The sequence below is a fragment of the Hyaena hyaena genome, unplaced genomic scaffold (genome assembly GCF_003009895.1).
Source record: "Hyaena hyaena isolate Hyena2069 unplaced genomic scaffold, ASM300989v1 scaffold_391, whole genome shotgun sequence".
Taxonomy (NCBI): Eukaryota; Metazoa; Chordata; class Mammalia; order Carnivora; family Hyaenidae; genus Hyaena; species Hyaena hyaena.
This window is the reverse complement of record NW_024081024.1, coordinates 945,099-969,890: the sequence shown is the minus strand read 5'-3', so window position 1 is coordinate 969,890 and position 24,792 is coordinate 945,099. Positions and strand designations below refer to the sequence as shown.

At 34.9% G+C, this 24,792-nt stretch overlaps 1 protein-coding gene across 1 annotated transcript in view; it reads right to left on the bottom strand.

Moving 5' to 3' along the window:
* Positions 1-24,792, bottom strand: part of LOC120244774 (probable ATP-dependent RNA helicase DDX60) — a 103,069-nt gene that overhangs the window by 41,623 nt on the left and 36,654 nt on the right. Inside the window, exons 14-25 of the mRNA XM_039251511.1 lie at positions 23,802-24,054; positions 22,057-22,223; positions 21,124-21,282; positions 19,617-19,766; positions 17,031-17,150; positions 15,795-15,890; positions 13,008-13,123; positions 11,801-11,931; positions 11,605-11,714; positions 4,945-5,049; positions 4,255-4,383; positions 2,815-2,939 (exon numbers count right to left, since the gene is read on the bottom strand). Of these exons, the coding sequence (XP_039107442.1) occupies positions 2,815-2,939; positions 4,255-4,383; positions 4,945-5,049; positions 11,605-11,714; positions 11,801-11,931; positions 13,008-13,123; positions 15,795-15,890; positions 17,031-17,150; positions 19,617-19,766; positions 21,124-21,282; positions 22,057-22,223; positions 23,802-24,054 (1,661 nt within the window). The remainder of the gene's footprint in view (positions 1-2,814; positions 2,940-4,254; positions 4,384-4,944; positions 5,050-11,604; positions 11,715-11,800; positions 11,932-13,007; positions 13,124-15,794; positions 15,891-17,030; positions 17,151-19,616; positions 19,767-21,123; positions 21,283-22,056; positions 22,224-23,801; positions 24,055-24,792) is intronic.

Below are 24,792 nucleotides of genomic sequence, written 5' to 3'. Positions count from 1 at the left end.
ACTCTAAGTGTCTCAAATATATTAACCCATTTTGTACTCACAATCATCCTATGAGGAAAGCACTCTCATTATCCCTATTTCACAGATGAGAAAATGGATACATAAGTGATCTGCCAAGATTCCACAGCTTGCGTGTGGCAGAGTCTGGCCTCCAAGTCCATGTTCTTAACTATGCAATCATGTTGCTTCTCTTTTATATTAATGCAACTTACTTGATCTAGGTGTACATCTGTATGAAATGGCATCTTTTTCATCACAGTACTTCATTGTGAAAAATCTAAATCACTTGGAAATAATTTTTCCTCTTAAATCTCTCTGATAACCTATTTGGAATGAATGTGCTCAAGACTGGACATCAGCTAATAATACTGTGTAGTGCTGCACTTAGGACTTTCATAATTTATTTGTATCTAATTCTCACCCCAACTCTCTGCATCCCTATTTTTATCACTTTCTTTTGCAAATGAGGATACTAAGGCTCAAAGTCATTAAGTAGCTATTTAGAAGTGCCATACTAATTGAGAGCAGAGGTAGGATCCAGACCTGAGCCTGACTACTAAATGCATGTTTTAAGCACACTGATATTGTCATTAACATTGAACACGCTTCAGACATCTTTTTTCTAGAAACCAGACTAGAGAGGTTGACAGGTACAACTATTATTTGAAAAGCTCTTAGATGCATAGACTGAGCCCTAAAGTATCCTGATTTGTTGATATGGAGCTACTAAGGAGTAAAATCAAACTGTATAAGACCAAGAATTTTCATAGTAGGTTTTGTAAAGAGCCCAAAATTCCACAGATATGCCAAGATTCAATTCCTCAAGCACAATTAAAACTATGATGTTTTTGTGAAATATTTTCCTTTTTTTAAGCATTGATGGATTTTAATGAATCAAAATAAAATGTAAATGTTTAACAAAAGATAGCATAGACAAAGTTAATGGGCAGGTGATAGACTCAGAGGAGATAATTGCCAAATTAGTAACTGACAAAGAATTAATGAGGATTCCTGAAAAACAGAAAAAGAAAGCTGCAAAACCCAAAGGAAAAATTATTCTAATAGCACATGAGCAAAAACTTGAAAGACTACATACTTGAAGAAAACACTCAAAGTCAATGCTGATCAGAGTAATGCAAATTACAACAGTAGCAAGACATGCTTTCACATAATCAGAATGGCAACAATTAGAAAAGCCAATCCCACAAACTTGTGATGATAGGTCACAATGGGACCCTCATAAACTACTGACAGGACATAAGCTAAGAAACCACAGTAGAAAAAAGTCATGTTACATTTAACCCATTAGTTTGTCCATACTACAAAATATAATGATTGTGCTCCTAGGCATAGGTTCCAAAGAAGCTTTCACAGGTACACAAAACGCTATGGTTTCTATTGTACACTGCTCTTTATATTTTTTAATTGCAGTACAATTAACATACAATATAATATTAATTTCAGGTATATAACACAATGATTCAATATTTGCATATACTATGAAATGATGACAATAAGTTTAGTTAATATCTGTTACCATACATAGTCACAGAATTTGTTTACTTCTGATAAGAACTTTTAAGAACTAATCTCTTAGCAACCTTCAAATATGCAATACAGTATTATTAACTATAGTAGCTATGCTGTACATTACATCTCCATAGCTTATTATATATCTGGAAGTTTCTTACTCTTGACTCCCTTCACATATTAGGTGAAAATATTTACTTTTTTTGTTTTAAGTACGTATGTGTACATGAACAATAAATACAGTTATTTTTGGATATCTATTTCACAGTTAGGCTTCCAGAAATATTCCAGATGCACAGAACTGTGTTTGTTTCTAACCGAAATCTGTAGCCACACTCTAAAGTAAAGTAGATGAGCTCTGTAACTTCTTGGTAGTTTGAAAATTTTTTTTTCTTGTCCCAATAATAAAGGTAAAAGGAACAAGTATACTATAATCTCCAAAAGTTACAAACACAACCATACATTTAATTATCATTATTATTTTAAATATATATCACCAATAATGATTAACTACTATATGTCTATGTGTAAACAAGTTTAATTAAACTTTGCCACTTAAGCAAGATTATGTTGCCTTATTTACTATACATTTATTTATTTATTCATTTATTCACTTACATCTGTGGCCTCTTTAAAGCTTCCATGGCTTAAAGAAGTCTGAAATTGTCTAAAACAAATAAAGCATTTTATTCTGATCCCAAACTATGTGATCAAAGTCCATCTAGGATACAGAATGTTATCCAATTAATGAATATATTTTGGTATAACTTATACTTCAGCAAAACTGGAAGAGTACATTCAATTTAAGCTATTTCATGCTACAGCATGAAAATTTAGCAAGTTGGTAGTGTCTCGAAGTTACAGTTCTCATAACTATAAATTAAAAACAATAAAATACCCCATGAATAAAGATGTTAACATACAGTAAGGCTACTTTAATTGTACGTGGGATATTTGTGTGCGTAAACATTCGATATTTTGCAAAGAACCTCATTATTTACTGGAAACTTATAAGACCTACATAAAAATATAATAGTTTATAGTTAAAACATAAGAAAAAAATGGAGTAGAAAATTATTTAAAGATGGCAATTTGTAATGACACAAGTAAAAAAAAATTTCAAGAACTGAATTAGAAAGATGCTAAATATGCATTTGATAACAAATGAGCACCAAAAGCAGTAATGAATAGCTTATTAAAACAGTGAATTTTATAACTTTCCTCAACTTAAAAGACTAATCCTGATAAATTATAAACAAAAGCAAATTAAATCATATGACTTACAAAAAAAATAATGCCGGTAACTTTCCCATTTTCCTTAGCTTTTCAACGAGCCGTGGAAACATTCTTACCATGTTTCCTGAACTAAAAACTGAATCAGGACTAAGTTTCCTCAGAACCATTTTGGCCTGTAGCAATGAATAACAAATTTTATTAGTTTTAAATGCTGCATAATAAAAAAAAGGAATTACTACTTTCGGCTAAAATATTTTCATAGTTGTCTAATCTACATTTCTGTGCTTATTTAATATAAAATATAATAACAAAATAATTATAAAATAAAAATTTTATAAATTTTAAAATTTATAAATTTTATAAGGTTTTAGAATGCACTAAAAAAACAACACCAACAAGAAGAAGAATATATAGAGAGAGATATGGATATATCGATATATACATGCACACATATATGCAATTTAACATACAGTTAAGTAAGTTGACACAAACCAGTCAGAAAGAGGTTGTTGAGTAAATGATACTAGTCCCACCATGGCTGAAGGTAGGGTAAACTAGTTCCTCTCTATGTCATGTATAAAAATCACTTTCAAATACATTTTGAATGTTTTTAAGTGACAAAATAAATGGAAGGAAATGGAAGTTAATTATGTTTCTGAATGGGAGATGTTCTAAGTCAAAATGTAATGTAAAAAACTCACATGGGAAAAGTCTAATATATGTCACTCCCCAGAATCAGAAACCACAATGTGTAGCAATAAAACCAACTTCAAAATATGAAGACCATCTTCAACTTACTTAATATAAATATGCAAAACTTATATGATCCCAAGTTAAAGTTTTAGTATAAAAATAGTTTCTACAAGTTGAAATAAAAATCATAAAAGAATAAAATTACAATTGGGATGCCTGGGTGGTTCAGTCAGGTAAGCATCCATTCTTGATTTTTGGCTCAGGTCATAATCTCACTGTTGGTGAGATCAAGCCACACGTCGGGCTCTGTTTTGACAGCATGGAGACTGCTTGGTATTCTCCCCCTGTCTTTCTCCTCCTCCCCCACTCTCTCATTCTCTCAAAATAAATAAACAAACTTAAAAAAATTCCCAAGACAGGAAAAGACAAAGGAGTAAAGACATCTTCTCATCTACATGTGATTTCAATTTCTCTCCTGTCAAGACATGAAGAACACTGACTGTGGACAGTTGACACCTCTGTTCTTACTTATTATAACACCAAACAGAAATTCCTGGCCTTCTGGTACGTGTTTTAGAAAGTACAAAGTATTAAACAAAGACCAATTTCCTTTTCCTATTTCTATTCTATCTCAGAGTCACTAGACTTCCAGTTCAACTTAAAATCCTAAAATGGAAATTGAAGACTAAAACAATAGTAGTAGTAGTAGTAGTAGTAGTAGTAGTAGTAATTACAACATGGCAACTCAAGAAAACAAGGAATATACTGTTTTGCCAAAAAACATGTGATAATTACCTCCTCAGCATGGCCATTTTTAATCCAACTGGTGAATTCTGCCTTTAAGCTCTCTTCATATTTTCTAGCGTCCAACTTTTTAATGACTATTTTATTCTTAAAATGAATGGATTTCTCTGGATCCAACTCCTTGGAAAGAAATGCCACAAAATTAAATAAAATCATGCAAGAAAATCCAAAGATGTTTCTCAATTATGCATTTTACTAACAAAACTACAAGCTTCTTGAGAGTACAGACTATTCAATGTCTTTTTATTCCCCCGAAGTTTCCAGTACATAAACCTAACAGAACGGATAAACTCTTCAAAAGAACAAATGCAGAGCAAAACCAGGTTGAAGATAAAAACAGACAGCAACTAGGTATAAAGACAGAAGGGAGCACAATGAGAGAAGATGAAGGAATATGAATCCAAGATGTAAAAGGAAACTATGGTATTGTAGCATCCCAGAAATTGAAAGAAGAAATATTTTCAGGAATTCAGTGGCACTGTACCTCCATTAAAGTAACACACAAAATATCAGGAAGAAGAATGTCTGAGAAGGGGCAATTTTATTTTGGAGAATGTATGGATGATTTTTAAAAATTAGATGTACATGACCAGAAAGGGTGAGACTTTATCTTCCTGAACAGCAATGTTACCATCCACTATAATAAAATTAATGCAGATTAATTGTGTAATTATTACTTACCTGGGCCCTGGGCCAGCTTTCCCAGAACTGAAACATGGTATCATAAAGCTGGATGGTTTCTCGAGGGGAGAGGGTAAGGTCAGAAGGGAATCCATACTTTTCAATCTACATTTAAAATAAAATTAAAAATTTTGATATTCTTTTCTTATATTTATTTTATCTTATCTTCTGTCTTTTGCCTTGTGAACCTGTATAAAACCTCTGAACATGAGAGACTATAGTTTAGGACTAAAACTTTATTCTGTTTTTGTTTTTGTTTATTTATTTATTTATTTCTGAGAGAGAGAGACAGCGTGAGCAGGAGAGGGTCAGGGAGAGAGGGAGACACAGAATCTGAAACAGGCTCCAGACTCTGAGCTAGCCATCAGCACAGAGCCTGACGTGGGGCTCTAACCCACAAACCTTGTGATCATGACCTGAGCCGTCGGACACTTAACCAACTGAGCCACCCAGGCGCCCCAACTTTATTTTGTTTTTGAAACAGGAACTACACTGGACTATTGAACTGGGCAAAGCCATAGGACTGAAGACAGGACTGGTGCATGTGCATTCTTGATAGAAACTGGGCACTCTGAAAAAGAGATTTCCCTAGTAACTGACATGATGCATTCAGAAAACCAGTAAGTTATAAAATTCAATCACATCTTCCAATCATAATTTTTGGAAAACAACTTGCGTAAGTTTCTACTTACTTCTAGTATGATAAGGAAAGGTAGGAAAAAATAGGCAGAGAGGAAACAATTAGGACCTGAAGAACCAGGGTGGGAGAAAACACATATTTTGGAACAATCCCAGGAGCGTCTGACCACAGCAAAACCTCTCAGGCATAAGGTTCCTTTTAAGACTGTAACAGACCCTACTTACTCCCCTTCAGGTTTCCTTCAGGAATTTGACAAAAGACCTAACTAAAAACAAGTAGTAGACCATAAAATGTATAACCTGAAAGGAATGATATGGCCATAGACAACCCCTCCCAATGTAAATGAGCCAATCAAGAGTGGACAAGCCAGCACCTAGACTTATCAAGCCAATGAAGGTAGGACCTGAGAAGGAACTAGGTGGAAGGGAGGCGGGGGGGGGGGGGGCTGACCAGAACCCTATAAAACAAGGACCCTTGCCTATAGTCCATAGGCACTCACTTTCAATTGCCTCCTCTAGAGAGCTTTCCTACTATTCTTCCTTTCTGATCTTATGCTCTAAAAAACTTTTGCCTACTGCTCATTTTGTGTCCACCTCTTCATTCTTCAAAGCCATGAGACAAGGAAGCTGAGGAATTGAAGTAAAAAATCCTGCAACATCAGAACTTGCTAATAGACCCCTGGCATTTACTTTTCAATGGGACAAAATCTGTGCTTCGCAATATGCAATTCTAAGACCCCAAATAAATACTTTTGCTTTATTTTAATTCTTCCTCTTTTTTTTCATTCAGCAGCCTCAAAGTCACTGTCATGAACCCAAAGACTTTGAAAACAGCACTAAACTAAAATGTTCAAATGATGGTCAGTGAAACATGCAAACAAAATACAAACCAAGAGTGTGCTTGATTTACCAAAATTGGGGAAAAAATAAAAACACCAAAAAGTGGGCTTATCGTTTCCCAAACCCTTTCATTGGGTTAATTCTCTATAAACTGCATCCACACTTCAAATCAGAGTACTGGGAAGCTAAAAGATTGGTGGGTTGTTTAGACAAGAAAACAACCTGTACCCTGCGGCTGATATTGATTCATTAGAAATATGATTCTTTGCTTTAGAGTACCTACCTAGGCTAAAAGGGACAAATCTTATTTGCTTAAGTTCTAAGATAAGAACTCAGTCAACTTTAATACTAAGCCTTTCAGATCACCTTCAAGACAGTCAGAAAGCTTCCTCCCCAGCTCAGTCCCTTGGTTCTGCTTTAAGCCTTTTAGATAATGCATGGCATTAATTTTTCCACAGGTATTTTAATATAAATAAAAAATTCCTGTTTCCCAAAAAGTTTGCATGGTAGTATTTTCAGTCACAATTGCTACAAATCAATTGCCTGTCAAACCAAGATCCCTGAAAGGCCAGTAGGTATTCTTTAAAAGAAAAAGGGGTGTGTCTTTTAACAGGTGCTGTATTCAATAGGCTTCTAGAAGGTTTGCCATTGGAAATGTTAAATCTCAAAGAAGGGACTATATACAGATTTCTCCAAAATCATTTGATAATAGAGCATTTGTTTTAGTAAATAGCTGTTAAGTTATAAAACTAGGTTTAGAAATTCCTGGCTAATAAAGCCATGCCAAACACAACACATTTGGGGGAGGGAAGGAGACTGTTTGGTAGAATGGAAACTACAGTAGAGTTTGAATTAGAAGATTGAGTTTTAATTCTACCTAAAAATGCCAGTTTGGTTCCTCATCCGTAATATAGGAATTAGAATGTCTGTACCTCTGCCTTATAGACTGGTAAAATCAAATAAGATATGCGTATCAGCATGATTTTTAAATTTGTAAAACTAGTAGATACATAAGTCCTGAGGACCTAATGCACAGTATAGTGATTATGGACAACAAGACTTATTATAAACATGAAACATGCTAAGAGACTAGATCTTAATTACTGCTGTCACAAAAAACAAAATCATAATTATGTGATCTGACAGAGGTGTTAGCTAAGGCTACAAGGACAATCATATTGCAACATATAAATGTGTCAAATCAACATGTTGTACACCATAAGCTTTCACAATGGTACATGTCAAATACCTTTGTTAAAAAGTCAATTAGTCTTGAATTAGGCTTGCAAAAAATCTATAGGATGCAAATCATCCTATGTAATTATCATTTATTATCTCTCAGTTGGATCATTAAAAGCTAGCTAGATTGTAAGGACTGCATTATGTCAACTTGGTAACTGAATATGTTATTTTGGAATGTTAGCATTTTGTTCCTTTATTAATACTGCTTGAAAGTGGTAGGACACCTGGGTGGCTCATTTGGTTTAAGCATCAGGCTTTTGATTTTGGCTCAGGTCATGATCTCACAGTTCAGTTTGTGGGATCAAGCCCTGTGTCAGACTCTGTGCTGACAGCACGAAGCCTGCTTGGGATTCTCTCTCCCCCTTTCTCTCTGCCCCTTCCCTGCTCTCTCTCTCTCTCAAAATTAATTAATTAACTAATTAATTAATTAAAAAAATACTACTTGAAAGTGGTAACTTTTTGTCTACTAAGAAACGTATATATAAAATAAATCCAAAATGTTATCATAATTTTTAAGGTATAAATCTTTTTTCTGTCACTAGGATGTTTATGATTTCCTAAGTCTCTTACTTAGCCTTTTTATAGAAGCCTGGGTTTCTTCATTTCTAAAATGAACAATAATTCTTCCTATGCCATAGATTTATTATAAGAATTAAGTTAGATAATGTATGTAATGGGTCTCATGAAATACGTGGCACATGGTTGATGCCTCAATTGTCAATGATCAATTTATAAGTCTTAACTTTTTTTAACTAGTTTAATAACTCTGTGACTAAAAGCCGAGAAATCAGCTCAATTGTTCTCCAGTACATAGTAAAAGAACTGGCAAAACCTGAGCCAGCCTAGATAGAGAAGGAAGAGAAATCCAAGGTCAGGGACTTGCACCATCCTTCCTTTGTAAATACAATAGTATTACACCATGGTGTTATTTCTGCAAACTACATTGTCCCTCACTCTGCAGGAGATAGGAGGCATTGACGTGTACTGAGCAGAAAGAGGCAACAGTTCTTTCAAGGACTTCCTGGGGCTGACAGCTCTCCAGGAGTGAGCAGCTATTCCTGTGTGGCATAGTAATTGGTGGCAAAGGCCAAGCTCTGCTTTTTGCCAGAAATAAGCCTCATATGGATGGAAGGGCAATCCTTCACCTCAGTTGGATTAAGGCCAGTTTACTCATCCTGTTCCACCCCTTCCCTTCTGAAACTATTTCTATGATGGAGCTGTAGGGGTGACAATTGAGGTGGATGGCTCTCCTCTTTATGCTGCCACAATTGATTATGCTTTTTCTAGCCACTCAGTTCTTTCATATTAATCTGAAGTATGCTACACAAGATCAGGAATAATTTACTCATTTTGGAAAAAATCTACTGTTTTTTATTGATGCTACTTTAGGAAATAGACTATAAAACATTGTTACACACACAGCTGTCAAAATACATGTAATGATGCTCAGGCCTTTGAGTATATCCTCCGTTACTGCTACAAAAGTGTAGAAGTCTTAAGAAGACTGATACAACAGCATGACCTTTGCAGAAGTCACACAGGGTCAGAGCACACTGTAGAAGTTCTGTTGCTTTCCAGTTACTCCATTAATAGCTACTGAGAATAGAGGAAAGGCACTTGGACCAAAATGCTATTCTTGCAGGTACTCCAAATCACTGTGCTCTTGCTAGTTAAAGATAACCTACCTTGAACCATCCTACACAAAATAACTATTTTTTTAAATACTATGCTGTTATAAAAATCCCAAGTGATGACAGGGAAAGAAAAAAGGAGACAGAAAGAAAGAGAAAAGGAAAGAGAGGGAAGCAGAGACAGGAAAAAGAAATCTATTATTGATGTGTGGGTTATCATCTATATTTTAAGTTTGGGGTGTGATTTAAGTCACAGGAATTTTGTCCATAGTTTAGTTTTATTTAGGGTTTAGACTGGGTCATAGCCACACTAAAGAGGAATGTCTGTAATAAAATCTCATTAGAAAATTATCAGGATTAGGATTCATTCAGTTGCTTTTAGAAGCCATTGCTTCATAGCCCAAAAGCTATACAGTGATTCTCATGCATTCACTCATTCAGGGATTTATTCAACAGATTATTCAGAATACTGTGATGGCAGGGCAGGCTCTGTACTCTATCTTGATTGCAACCTGCCCCCAACACTTACTCATGGTGCCACAATGAATTAGCTGAATTCTCTTTGACTCACCTTCCTCATTTGTAAATGGGAATATTAACAAGACATCCATCATAAAACTATTGTGATATTTCCAAGACACAAAACATGGAAAATTCTTAGAACACAAAGTAAATGCTCAATTTAAGTTGGTTGTCTTTATTTACCATACATTTATTAAGCACCTTTTATATATACAGTGTGTTAGGAACTCATAAGGACACAAAATTTGTCTTCAGGGAGTAATTCCAGTAAGAGAAAGGAGACATGTATAGAAGTAAGACTTTAGCAGCAAGTATAGACCTTAGCAGAAGCTGATCATGACTGGTGTCATATAAGAAATACAGACAAGGTGCTATGGAGAGAAGAAGATTACATACAGCTAAGGAGGTCACAGAAGGACTCTGAAGATGTTTCACATTAGAAAAGTCCTAAAAGATGAACAGGATCTGGACAACTGGCATTTGGCATCTAGGGTGAAATACTACAGGAACAATATAAATCATGATGGCCTCCAGGTAAGATACATCAGATTTTGGGGTGAGGTCAGAGAAGACCTAAAAAGCCAAGCTAAGGAGCTGTGCATTCAGTAACTTCCAAAGGAAAGTCATTAAAGCTTGGCAAGATCATAATTATATTTTAGGAGGCTTAACTGACAACTACCTGCCAGATTTTGGAAGGAAGACAAACTACTGACTAATTATCACTTTGAGAGGCAATGAGAGCTTGAATGGGCCATTCCTAAGAAAAGAATGAGAAAGAAAGAGAATTATGCAAAGAAAATTAAGAAATCCTCCTCCACAGACACCCCAACACCCCAAATGATGTCCTAAGACCTCTCCTTTATTCATTCACTACCAAAACATCATGTTGTGATTGGTATGTTAGCAAAACATCGTTTCCTTATTTAGCCTAACTCACAGTAATCAGATTCTCACATGTACTAGGAGCTGTCTGCATACACTTGTGCACTAAGAGTCAGTGTCACAAAGGTGGACGGAGAGACATGAGTGTTGAGAAGAAGGAAAATGGACGAAGATAATGTCTAAGAATACATAAAATTAACCAAAAAACTTCAGGTTAAAATTCTTAGTCATTTTAAAGCTTTATGAATCCAGACACTACTGAGGGTTCATTGAAGGCTACAAAGTTATTTTTGTTACTTTTAAAAAAACTAAGTTTAGAAATATTATTCAACCCTGAGAAAGGAGGGTTTCAAACCCTGCTGTCTGAAACAACATGAATGTACCCTGATCACATTATGCTAAGTTATACATAGATAAGTCAGAAAGGCAAGTAACTTCATGGTATCACTTATATGTGGTATCTGTAAAAGCCAAACTCGTAAAAAAGCACAGTAAAATGATGGTTATTGGGGGATGTAAGGTAAGGTAGGTATTAAGATCAGTGTTGTTTAGTAGTACAAATGCAATGAGTTAATAAGACATAGAAATTTAATGTGCAATATAATAAATATGGACAACAGTACTGTACTATAATTATGTAATCTGATAGAGGTGCTAAATATAATTATAACAATTATTTTACAATACATAAATACATCAAAATAACATGTTATACACCTTAAATTTATGCTATATGTCAAATATATTCAATAAACAAAATAAAAAAGAAAACTAAGGTAAAATATCTGTTATAAAGTATGTATTCTATAATTCGAATAAGAATCAAGTAGGCAGTTGTTCAATTATAATATATATACAAGTAATTTATATTACTCAGAACAGATATGGCTAACGTATTACTTACATGATCTGTTGTTAGTGCAGCACATGGGTGAAAATGATCAAAATAAATGTCGTCATCTTTTATTGTACATACATGCTTCTCTAAATCATTGTATCTCTCTCCATAGAGCACTAACAGTGAAGAGCAAGAATTTCCAGATCAATGGACCCATAAGGACTGGAATGATTTTAAAGTAAAAGAAAAATACCAAACATACCAAGTCTAACTTTATATGATTCCTTTATTGGAAAGTGATCTTTATGAAAACTGGCACAATAGCCAGCATTTCTATTTTTTCCCATTGTATTGTCTTCTTGTTTCCAGTAGTGTTTCACTGATTGTAGCCACCTTAAAAAAAATTTTACACATCATGTAGGCAGTAATATAGTACTACTTCTTGTGACATTAAATATTTTAAATAAAGAAAATTTCATATGCTAGGGCGCCTGGGTGGCTCAGTAGGTTAAGCATCCAACTTCAGCTCAGGTCATGATCTTGCAGTTTGCAAGTTCAACCCCAACGTTGGGCTCTGTGCTGACAGATCAGAGCCTGGTTCCTGCTTTGGATTCTGTGTCTCCCTCTCTGTCCCTCCCATCCTCATGCTCTTTCTCTCTTTGTTTCTCAACAATAAACATTTAAAAAAAATAATAATAAAATTTCATATGCCTTAAGAATTTTACTTAAAGGAATAAGCCCTGGAGGTATATTATCTGAGCATGAACCCCAGCCTCCTTACTGCTGTCTGTGGCTCTTGGTTCAATCACTGACACTCCCTGTGCCTCATTTTCCACATTTCCACATTCCACAAAAATAGAAATAATAGTAGTAGTATTAGAAATACTATTTAATAGTGGTAATCACAAGTAATAAATCATAAGGGTTGTTGGGTATTTGACATAAATTAATATTTGCAAAGCACTTATAACACTGCCCAACACATAGTAGCCTTTGCTATAATTGTTATTATTCATAGGCAAAAATCTAGCCCAATGACAAAATGGTATGGCCCTTTCAATTATTAAGTCTTTGCTATCTTTCTAAATATCTACAAAGTGGATCAATGCAAGAAATCTCGGGGTCTGGGGCAGAGTGTGTCATAATACTATTTTATTTTTTATGTCTTGCTAAAGGACCGAAAAAAAAAAAAAGAACATAAATCTATCACTCATGGTGAACTTTTTCAGAGATATGAAAGAAATCTTCTACTCCCTTGCAGATCTGCCTGGGACAGTCCTCCATTTTCTTTTATTAAGTGTGACCCTTCTCAGCACCTGCCAGGAGGCGTTATAGATGTTCTGTTCCTTAAATAGCTGGAGATAAGTTAAGAAACTCACCAGAATGTTATGAAACTCTTCAGAACCCATATGGAGAGTATAAAGTTTAAAACAGAAAAGCATTTAATCAAATTGGAACATAAGGCCTACTCAGTAAGATGTTCAGGGTTACTTATGGTAGCTGAAAGAGCCAAAAAGGGACATCGGATCATGACAAGGAGATGCTCCCAGATTTCTGCTCCAATTTCTCCACCAAGACAGTGGACCTATGAAAGCAAAAAATTTCTCCTTTGAAAAACGCACTTAAAAATAGCAAATTAAAACAAGACATAAGACCTTGAATCCTCATACAGAGTTTCCTTTACCTTTAACTGACCATGCCAAGTAATAGAAAATTTGGGTAATAGAAAATTTGACACAAATTATCTTTATTTTTTAAAGGTTTATTTATTTATTTTTCAGGGGTGGGGGGAGGGAGCAAGGGGGGTAGAGACAAAAGGAGGGAGAAAGGGAGAGGGAGAGAGAGAGAGAGAGAGAGAGAGAATTCCAAGCACTGATTCCATAGATCAGTGCTGTCCGCACAGAGCACAACAGGGAGCTCCGTCCCACGAAATGTGAGATCATGAGCAGAGCCAATCAAGAGTATGAAACTTGACCAACTGAGCTACCCAGGTGCTCCGACACAAATATTCTCGCTCCCCATAACCAATCCATCAATAATTCCTCCTTCTCTTACTTTCAAAAGTTTCTTTCATATCTATGCACTTCTCTCCATGTCTACCACCAACTGAGTCATCATCACATCTCAGCTGCACTACCACCATATCCTCCAGATGCTATCTTAGTTTCCCTTAATGCTTCCTACATTCTTCCACATCACAGCCAGTATGACAGGTCTGAAAGATAAATTCGATCAGGCCATGTCCCTAATTAAATTTCTTCAATATCTTCCTTTACACATGGAACAAAATATTAATTCCTTAACAGGGTGTACATTACACATTGGCATAATTTGGCCCTTCTTTGCCTTTCTAGCTTCATATCAAGCCACTCTGTCCCTTACTGCTCCCTCTTTGCTCAAGACATACTGGACTTTTCTTTGTTGCTTGAACACACCTTTCCTACCCCAGAGCTTTCACGTTTACCATCCCCTCAGCTTAACATGTTCTTAACCCTCTTTTCAAGTTAGAGTTCAGCTTAATGTCACTCACTGCATTAGAAAGACTTTTCTGACTGCCTACTCCAGAGCTGGCCTCTTACTGCCTTCCTGCCGTTATCAGTCATGACAGCCTATTCTTTCTCTTTACAGTATGTACCAATGTGGGCTGGCACAGCCATTTGTATGCTTACTTGTTTAATTCCCTTTTTTTTTTCAATTACTCTGTGACCTTACGCTTGGGCATTCCCAGCACCAACAGTGCCTGGCATTGCAGAGACACCCTTTAAATATTTGCTGAATAAATGAATAAATGTCTTTTAATCAAATAAGGCAAAATGAACTAGATTCAGGAAAGATTCTCAAATGTTGGTCATCTTTAAACAGACACCTGGCAATTAACTAGAAAAAAAATTTTTTTCCGCTGCCCATTTAGTTTTGTCCTTGTCAGATAATATCTCACTCTCCTGAATGCTTTGTAGCAGATATTAATTTTCTCTGACCTTGCCAGAATAGGCATTAGTCTAAACCTTTCAGTTTTACCCTTTTATAAAATTGGGGAAATTAAGGTACCCAATGTCATATCATTTCAGAGTTTTGACATTAGAATACAATTCAAGACCCTGTTTTTAAAATTTCTTTGATGTACAATTTAAGATGCTCATTTGCAAAATGAAAATTGTTGAATTTTTATTTTCAACAGGAATATTCAAGGCCTTCAAAATGCAATATATATACAGAGTAAACAAAAATAAACACAAAAAATCAGCATCAAAAATATAGCCTCTTAGTAGCTCCAAGTTTACAAGAAGAAAAGTTAAATTAAATATAGGCTTATCATGTTTTTGCCCTTTAGATGGAAAATTCTTTGCAGCAAAGAATGTATCCTATTACAATGTTTTAAATCTCTTTGAATAAATAGCCTTAATAATGTTATTATAAAAATGCTGTAAATACTTTCTATTTGCCCCTATACATCTCCATTGTTTTCCATCCTGCTTTCCTTGGCCAAGGAAATTGACCTATAACGATTACTTTAAAAGAACTCCAATATTCTCTGGTTCCACTGGACCTGGCCAATGGAGAGCCTTGGCAAGGGATCAGAAGAAGGGAGGAGAATGAGAACGAGGACTTTGTTCCACTGGATCCCTTCCTTAAATGTTACCTTGAACAATGTCCCTCAATAAGGTAAGTACTCACAGTGTGGCTAGCTCAATCATAATCTCCTTTTGAGTTTTAGTAACTGCTTCTTTGCCTTGTCCCTTTAAGCACAGGGGTAAGTTATTAGTTCTAGATTACTGTATTAACCTTTATAGTTTCCCTCACACACATTTTTGGAAAACGCTCTTCTTGAACTGTGTTTTTACTGTGCCATTTGTTTTCTGTTGGTTCTATGAGTGATAAAATAATTACATAATTTCCATCATTGTTAGACACCAAAATTCTTTGCTTTAGAGATCAAAGATTGATTTTGAAATCTCTATCCAGGAAAACTTATGCTATGGTGGTTAATTCTGCTCCCCTGAAACAGCCATCACCAATAGCCGGTATCTTTGCCATAGAGAGTTTATCAGCACATACTGATAAGCCCTTTTGAGTTACAACAGGAAAACAGAGCCAAAAGACAGTAAGATTCACTGGGAAAACCACTGAAAAGAAAGTGCTCCCGCCCCCAACCTGAACTCTATCTAGAGGGACAAATGTCTTGAAGCAACAAATATCTTCATCATAGCACTTATGCACACTAGGAAATCAACCTAGAGAAATAATACCAAACCTACCTCATCAAATATAACATATCTGATCCTTTTCACCCATGCTTGGCGATGAGGAGATAATAGTAGAATTTCAAAGCAGGCAGGCACTGTAATAAGTACCTAAAAATAACATTGCATAAACAAACATTTTGAGTACTTACTATGTGCAGACTTTGTTTCGAGAATACAGAGTTATAACTCCTGAACGCACCTGCTAATAATTAGGATATAATATTGCTTTTGAGAATGTTTCATTAAAATTGTGATATATTAGGTTGAACCTTATGAAACTAATTATTATGTGTCAAAGTGGAAAAATATCAGTTTAAAGTTTAAAATTCTTATTTATAAGCATTCAGAGTAATACAGAGTTAATTATCACAGGTTTACTTCAAAATTGGACCCTGAGATTGTTGTATTTGAAAAATTTCTATTTAGGATCAACAACTATGGACATGGGGAGAAGCAGGATTGGGCTGAGAGAGAAGCTAAACTTCAAAGCAAGCCTGAAGAAAACCTGGCCAACCTGGCTTAAATTTCTGGAGTGAATCCTGGCTGTCAGAACAAGTCCACATCAGGCCGAAATGTCCTGGCATTCATACCCTAGCCTAACTCAGCCACAGGTCACAGACTGTTGAGGAAGAACTGAAGGAATTGACAGCTAGAATTTGTCTTGACCACTCTCCCCACATTTGGGCAGCAAAACCGTCCTTGAGAGGCAATCTGGGTAGCACACTTCATGTCTGCTCTGCAGTTTTCTGTTACCATCTTTTCACTATTTGTTCCATCTTAATTGTTCATTTATGAATTCATTAAGGAGGAAGATTACCCATGATTTACTTAGTATCAGGTATTCCATCAACAACACAACATTTTTGAAATTATGAGTATCCTACTCATCAAGAACAGTAAGGGTATCCTAATTACCAAGACAAAGTAATTCTTGTTAGAAATCAGTGTTTGTGAATTTTTTATAACATTGGATTCTTCAGATCATTTTGAATCCATTTGTAAATCAAGATGATGCAATAAACAATAACTGAAATCAAAATTTAAGTGTCCTTAGAGAAAGATGAGTGCTAGTTCTCACTCTTTGAAATATAACAATATTAAATTTTCTGTAAAGTCATTTCATCTTTTGTAAATTCAAAAAAATTATTTCCACAAGGCTATCTGCAGATGTTGAATCTCTAGTGTTATAAACATATATTAGTACTCTTATATAATTTAATAACAAATGCATTAAGTAATATATCCTACCTGACAGTTTAGGGCATCATGACGATAATCCCTTGTGAAAACACCACATATAGCTTCACCATTTGGCAGATTTTTGGTAAAACGGTTATGAACAGTTGCTGCCACTTGATTAACAAGGGCCTGATTGACAAAGGAAGAGATTCAATAATCACATAATAAAGCACAGCTGAAACCTCAGAGAACAGCAGGAACAGTCTAAAAACATGTATGACTATAAGCACAGAAAGCTTAACAGCCCCTTTCTTATACCCACCTACTCTAAATACACTAACATGTTCTCTCTGACTTGACTAGGCATGTGAACCTCATTGATAAACCTCAACTTAAAGTAAAATGGGAAAAAATGGCTTAATCATAAGGAAAAAACAGGAAATCTTGCTCATATATAAGAAAGAAAATAGCTGAATACCTGCTTGACCAAGGCTTAGAAAGAAGCTGTAGGTTTACTATAGAAAAAAGATCAAGTGAGGGATGGTTAGGTAGACTTGTAGTTCTCATATTTGGGGACTTCCTTCAGATATCTGAAGTTTAAATATAGATGCATGAATACCTTGGATCGGGTAGGTAGCCTGGCTAGTGGAACTGAGTATGTGGAAATCTATGAACCTCTATTTCACACTTTATACACACACCGCAAAAAGATCCACGTAGATTAAAACATAAAGTTTAAAACACACACATAAAGACACTAAAAAGTGAACATTTTCATATATTTTCTTACAGCTGAGCACACACATGGAAATACTAAATGAAAACATTGATAGGCCTAACTATACCAAGATATGAACAGATTATTATCATTAATATGACCCAATATAGTAAAAAGCCAAAATAAAAGTATATTTATTATAATACATAAAGAGTAATATACTTAGTATAAAAAACTCTAATAATTCAATAAAAAGAAAATCCCACTTCCTCCTTATAAATCAAAAAATGGGCAAATGCATCCACAAATAGTTCATGAATAAAGAAATGTCAATGTCCAAAAAATCACAAAAGGATATCCAAATGACTTGTGATCACAAAAACGCAATTTAAGCATGAGAGAAGTTTTCACCTGCCAGTATGGCAGAAATTTATCAAGCGATAATAGAAATGTTGGAGAAGAAATGAGAATATATGCTACCATATGTGCCAGTGGGAATAAAAATGGATTTAAACTTTTAAGAGAGTGATTTGGCAATATGTATGGTGTTGACTTACTGAAATTCCACTTCTGGCTAGCTTAATTTTTCTTGATAAATATTATTAATTTCCTGCAATGATCACTTAATGTTTTAAATAGCCATGAAAAACCAAAAAGCTACAATAAAAAATAAAGTGCCAATTTCAATTAATCATATGGATCAATCTGGTTCTGAGGCTGACAACAAGTCACTAAACTTTACACATTTTCCTAGAAACTAAAATGGAGTCTGAATTGATTTTTATCTATAGAACTAATTAAAGTTATCTCAACTAAATTTGCCTAAGAGTAATCACATTACAAGCAAAGGATTATGAATGAGGATATGCAAACTTATACTTTCTGTAAATCAAACTTTCTCCTAAACGACAAAGATCATACTTTTCTGTTTTTAAGCTCAACATCAAGCACTAATAGACATAAAAGAAAACTGGCAAAACAACCTGGCTTGAGAAAGAGGCCAGTCACAAATGCCCAACAGCAGATTAGATAAAACTCACAAAATGTGGACATTTTAAAGACCCAACATTAGATTCTTAAGAGACTCAACATTGCCCAGCAATCCAAATATAATATTGAATGACAAAATCCCAAGACCAGACTTTTTACTCAAAATGGTTCTAAGAAAAGTGTTATTTTGCCTCTGAAACTGGAAGGGGGAAATGCAGATCAAAAAACAAAGTGAAAGTTTTGGAAATAGAGAATAAATTAGTGGGTACCGGAGGGTAGGGTTGAAGGGGATAGGTGAAATGAGTGAAGGTGGACAAAAGGTACAAACTTCCAGTTTTAAAATAAGTAGTAGATATGTGATGTACAGCACGGTGACTGTGTTTAACAATACGGTACTGCATATCTGATTGTTACTAAGAGTATATATAGATCTTAAAATTTCTCATCACAAAAATAGTTCGTAACTATATGAGGTGATGGATATTAACTAAACTTACTGCGGCAATCATTTCACAATATACACACATATCAAATTATGTGTGGTACACTTTAAATAATACAATAATGCTGTATGCCAATTATAGATCAAGAAACTGGAAAATGAATAAATAACAAAAAGTGAAATAGGGGCACCTGGGTGGCTCAGTCGGTTAAGACTCCGACTTCCTCTCAGGTCATGATTTCACTGTCCATGAGTTGGCACCTCATGCTGGGCTCTGTGCTGACAGCTCAGAGCCTGGAGCCTGCTTGAGAGTCTGTGTCTCCCTCTCTCTCTGCCTCTTCTCTACTCACACTCCGTCTCTCTCTCCTCTCAAAAGTAAATAAAGGTTTAAAAAAATTTTTTAATAAATAAAGTGAAATAGATTTACCACATGACTACATGGATTTTTTTTAAAAAGAGGAGGTTCAGGAATGAAAGAGAAAAATTCAAGTCATTTGAGCGCTACCTTTGTTGGTGCAACATACACAACCACCCCTTCATTGCTCTCCTTCAGCACTTTCTCCATGCAGTAATAGGAAGCATAGGTTTTGCCTGAGGACGTTGGGGCAACAATCACTGCTGACTCATTATTATCCACAACATCGAGGAGCTCACGCTGCGGGGTTCAGAACACCATTTGTGTCAGTAATAGGGACATCAAGTTACCAAAGCATGTATATGAATACACTTCCAATATAATTTTCTGAACTTCAAATGGAACGAGTGGGAGTTGTAAACACATGAAGAAACATACAGGAAAACCTGAAGAACTCACGGCATTCTCTCAAAAGAGAGAATTGCTATGCTTTTGAGTACCTGGAGGTGAGTTTATGTGTGAAAAATGGAGAATGAGCCCGAATAAAGCATCTTCTCATTGGGAAGATTTCTTTTTTCTAAGCATTTGTCATTGACTAAGTACAGCTCTTCTCCAAAGGCTTTCAGAAATTAAGTTCTAAGAAGTAACCAGTATGTATTTTTTGTGATGGTGAAAAGGTAGCTGAGGAGGAAAAAAAATCAACATTCATAATTTTACTAGTTATCTTTTACTTTTTATATATAAGATTACCAGATCCCTCCTTTGGAGGAAACTTTCATCTCCTCAGTTTATGCTTTTATTCATCAAAATGATGAATAATCAAAGAATCATACATTTGTATTATTTGGCAGAAGATGGAAAAATGTCCCAAACATTTGCACACCCCTCATCTAGGTCCACTCTGGGCCATACCTCAAAATAAAGTGGGCATATCAGAAGAATTGAAATGTGGGGGGGATTAGTGGAAGGCACCTGGCTGCTTTGTGTCCTGCGCTAAAGTAAATAACTGGTCCTCTCATTACTGAAGACGATGGAGGAATTTAAGATATCACACCATCATCAACATAAGATAAAGTCATATTCTGCATTGTAAGTCTGTTTGATTGAATTTATGAAATTGTACTTTTATAGGTAAGCATGTTCAATTTATCAGCAATCTATGCAGAACCACACCATTTAATTCTAAGTTTTATATCCTCCGATTTTACATTTATTTATAAAAAAATGACTACTATACACATGGTGACATGTGTAGCATGTAAATATCTAAACAACTGCTATACTGTTTAAAGTACTAAAATTGTGCACATTTACATATGAAATCCTATTGCCACAAGGAAAATACAGAGATTGCTCTGCAATGATACAACTGGATGACACACACAGAACTTTGAAAATATATATGTGAATTAATCAAAGTACGTCCAAGGCAATGGTCAATTTATAAAAAATGAATGAAAAGAAAATTTCACTTTCTTTAAATGGAAAAGAATTTACCAATCATATTTTCAATGACAAAATAATTTTAAATGACATGACTCAATATTAAGTTTACGCCAAATATAATATGTAAAGCCATAATAATGAAAAGTTTCTGAGATCACATTTAATAATTGAATACAAATAAGCTAAAATTATTGTTTCATTTGATTATTACCTGCCATGTGTCAGGAATAAAATCCTGAACTCTGGGATCTGGATCTTTTCTCTCCTCTCGTATCAAATAATGGCCCATGTATTGTAGTTGAAACCGAACTGGCCCCATGCCAATTGAATATTTATTCCTTTTCATCTCCTTTATGTCGTCTCTTACAACCTATATTATTTCAAAAGTCCATTTGGAAAGTGATTTTAAACTACAACATTGTTTAAATAATTAAACTATTTACTACTGAGCATTTTTTATGAGAAAAGCATTTTACCACATTTTGATTTTTGTTTTTTGTTTTTTTTAAAAAAAATTCTGAGAGAGAGAGAATGAGAGAGAAACTGCATGAGCAGGGGAGGGGCAGAGAGAGAGGGAGATGCTGAATCTGAAGCACCCTCCAGGCTCTGAGCTGTCAGCACAGAGCCCAATGCGGGGCTCAAACCCACGAACCGAGAGATCATGACCTGAGCCAAAGTCGGACACTTAACCGACTAAGCCACACAGACACCCCCACATTTTGAATTTTGTACTATTTACTGAGCAAGTTCTTTATCACCTAAATCTTAACTGTGACTATATTGATAAACATCAAGATTTTCAAATATTTATTATGGTATTTATACCTACAATCTGACGTATTTAAAGACAATTGAACAATTACTATACAGTTTTTCAACTATTTGCTGGAATTAAACACAGGATTAGTTTTAAGAGTCTGCAGAAATTATCTGGCAGTTAATCTGTTTGTCCAGACAAGCATTTGTATCAATTTTCTAATTCTAGATTATTTCAAGTTCAGGCAGCTGAATTACTAGTAAATGGTTTTGAACTTGGAAGAAATATTGTTAGTATTAAAAAAAATCTAGAAGAGGTGACTTAATTTGCAAGGCATTTTATGTATACCCAATAATTCTATTAAAATGGAGCTATTCTGAAAATTACCTGGGCTGGATATAAAGAACCTGCCAATTCATCAAATCCTAAGTACTTCAGGCATTTGGCTATGAATTGATGATCTGCCTCCTGCAAAAGCTCTGGGTATTGTTCCATCAAGGAGTAGATCCTTTTCATCATCTGAACAGCTATACTTAAGTCTTTTGTGGTTTCACCTTAGCAAAGAATAAACAACATATAAAGATCATCAAAAGTAATGTTTGATTATCCAAGATTAGTCATCCAGGCTATCAATCTGACCTAATTAAATTCACTATCCTAGTTAACATTAATAAAAGTTTTGGAATACAGAGGACCAGGAAAAATATAATAAAAGCGCAGCTATACCCACTTCATCATCTCCATGGATAGCTGTGCAAGTAATGGGGACAAAGAAAATTCTTAAGTTCATGATAGAAATAAGATTGTCAAAGTTCAAGGTTGTATAAGAGTTCTAGGGAACAACAAATATTTTCCCCACCTATTATTTTCATGTGTTCCCTACTATAGTCAAAGAAAAATATTTAGATGACTTTAAATATCTGGTTAAAAACTTTGCAACATTTATTGAGTTCTACTGTTGACCACACATAACTATTTGATGTAATCATTGGAGACTGTCAGTTTGATTGGTCTATTACAACTGCCAGATACAGACTTTGCTAATTCTTCTTCATTTCTTTATAGTTATAAATATCCTTTGTTTATTCCTCCATACTTCTAATCTTTCCATACTTACCATGTAAGTGCTATCTTTAATTTCACCTTTTTCCCAAGTAAGTGCTATTTTTAATTTCACCTTTTTCCCAATAAACATATTTTAGCTATCTAACAAATATCACCAAACACCTGCTGAATACAATAAAAGACTAAAAAACAAATTCGATATAGAATTCTTACCCTCAGGAGAGTAAGCCACTGAATTCTGATCTTTCTTAGTAGAAATCAGCTGCAAAATCTGATACAGCATCTTGTTTGGGACAACTATATAAGCCAAATCTTATGCTTCTCACTGTGATAGAATCCACAGTGAAAGGCTGACTATGTTAAAGCAGATTGAAGTTAGCAGAGCAAGAGTAGAAGGAAAAAAGGAAGAACCTGGTGACCATGTGTTAAATGGATTCAAGTGTGAAGATGCTCGAGATGGACAGACGAACTAGGTTTACTAGAAGAACTGTCAGTTTGGAGCTATTAGGGCACATGATCATTCACCTGTTATCAATTTATATATCTATCCAGTTTTATTTCTCCTTTATCTTCCTCTTTTTGTCTCTTCTTTTTTATTCTACTACATACTAAGAAATTACAAAGATGAGCACATGCAAGCAAAGTAGAGCACATGCAAGAATTCAACATGCTCGGCAAACATAATCCTTAGTTTTACCCAGCAAGAAAATGTTTGCACTTCAGATACCAAAGATGAGTGATGATTCTCCCAGGGAGCCTCACTGTCATTGTTGGTTCCCTTGACTATGCCCACAATTTTGGAAGTAGTTATTCTTAAGCCTACCTTTGACTGATTTGATTTGAATTTGTTTAGGAATGTGCTGTATATTTGCTACTTAGACACTCTCTGAGATTTCATTGCTCACTGATAAAAGTAATAAGACTTAGAGGAATTTTGTAAGGATAAAATCACATAATGCATCTAAGGCTTCTAACACAAATTTCCAGTTAGTAAATGACATCTATTATCATCACATCGTTTTATTAATTCTCCAGTTTATCAAAATAAAAAATATAGAATCACATACCTTTATCACGACAATGATCTTTCCACGCTTTCAAGCAGGCAGTTAACGCGACCATTTCAACTCGTAATTTCACAGAGCTACTTTTACATGATTTCAAAAAATCTTCCAGGTTCTTCATTCCAGAGTTGAAGTTCTCTTTAATTTCCTCCTCAATAGAAAATGAACAAGCCTTCCATCTTTTCTCCTCTTTTTCTTCCTCCTTAGCAATTAACCTCTTCTTATTCTCTCTAGTAATTATTTCAGCCTTGTTCTCCTGAACAAAAAGGAAAAAGATAAACATACCATGAAAAAAGTTCCAAAAATAAATTTGGAAAAATGCTCCAAAGTTAAATTTCATATACAGGACAATATTTTTAAGTCTATATTGACTATTTTGACCACCATCCCATTATTAAACAGGAACAACTTTAATTTCAGTATCTGTTTCTTAAAATTAAAGCCTCTGTTAATTGAAAACTTTTGACAACTAAATTTAAGGACCAAAAAGTCTCTCCACAGATAATTCTGTAGATTTCTGAGTGGTGTAGATTATAAATCAAAGAGTAAATTAATAAAATCAGAAACATCAGGCCACTGTTTTTTCATGTCTCCTGCATTTGTTCCTGCTGCTCTCTCTGGAATGGACTAAACACAATATGAACCCACTTTACCATACTTTCACCAATCTGATTTATTAATCTGCAAAAACAAATTGGGGAATTATAGGGAAACCCGGGTGGTTCAGTTGGTTAAACATCCGATTTCGGCTCAGGTCATGATCTAATGGTTCATGAATTTGAGCTCCACATCCCACCCTGTGCTGACAGTTCAGAGACTGGAGCCTGCTTTGGATTCTGTGTCTCCCTCTCTGCCCCTTCCCTTCTCATTCTCTGTTTCTCTCTCTCTCTCTCTCTCTCTCTGTCAGAAATAGACATTTTTAAAAAATCAGATTGGAGAATTGTGTTGACAAGAAAATTCTGATAAACCTTCTACTACTCTGGTTAGTCATGAT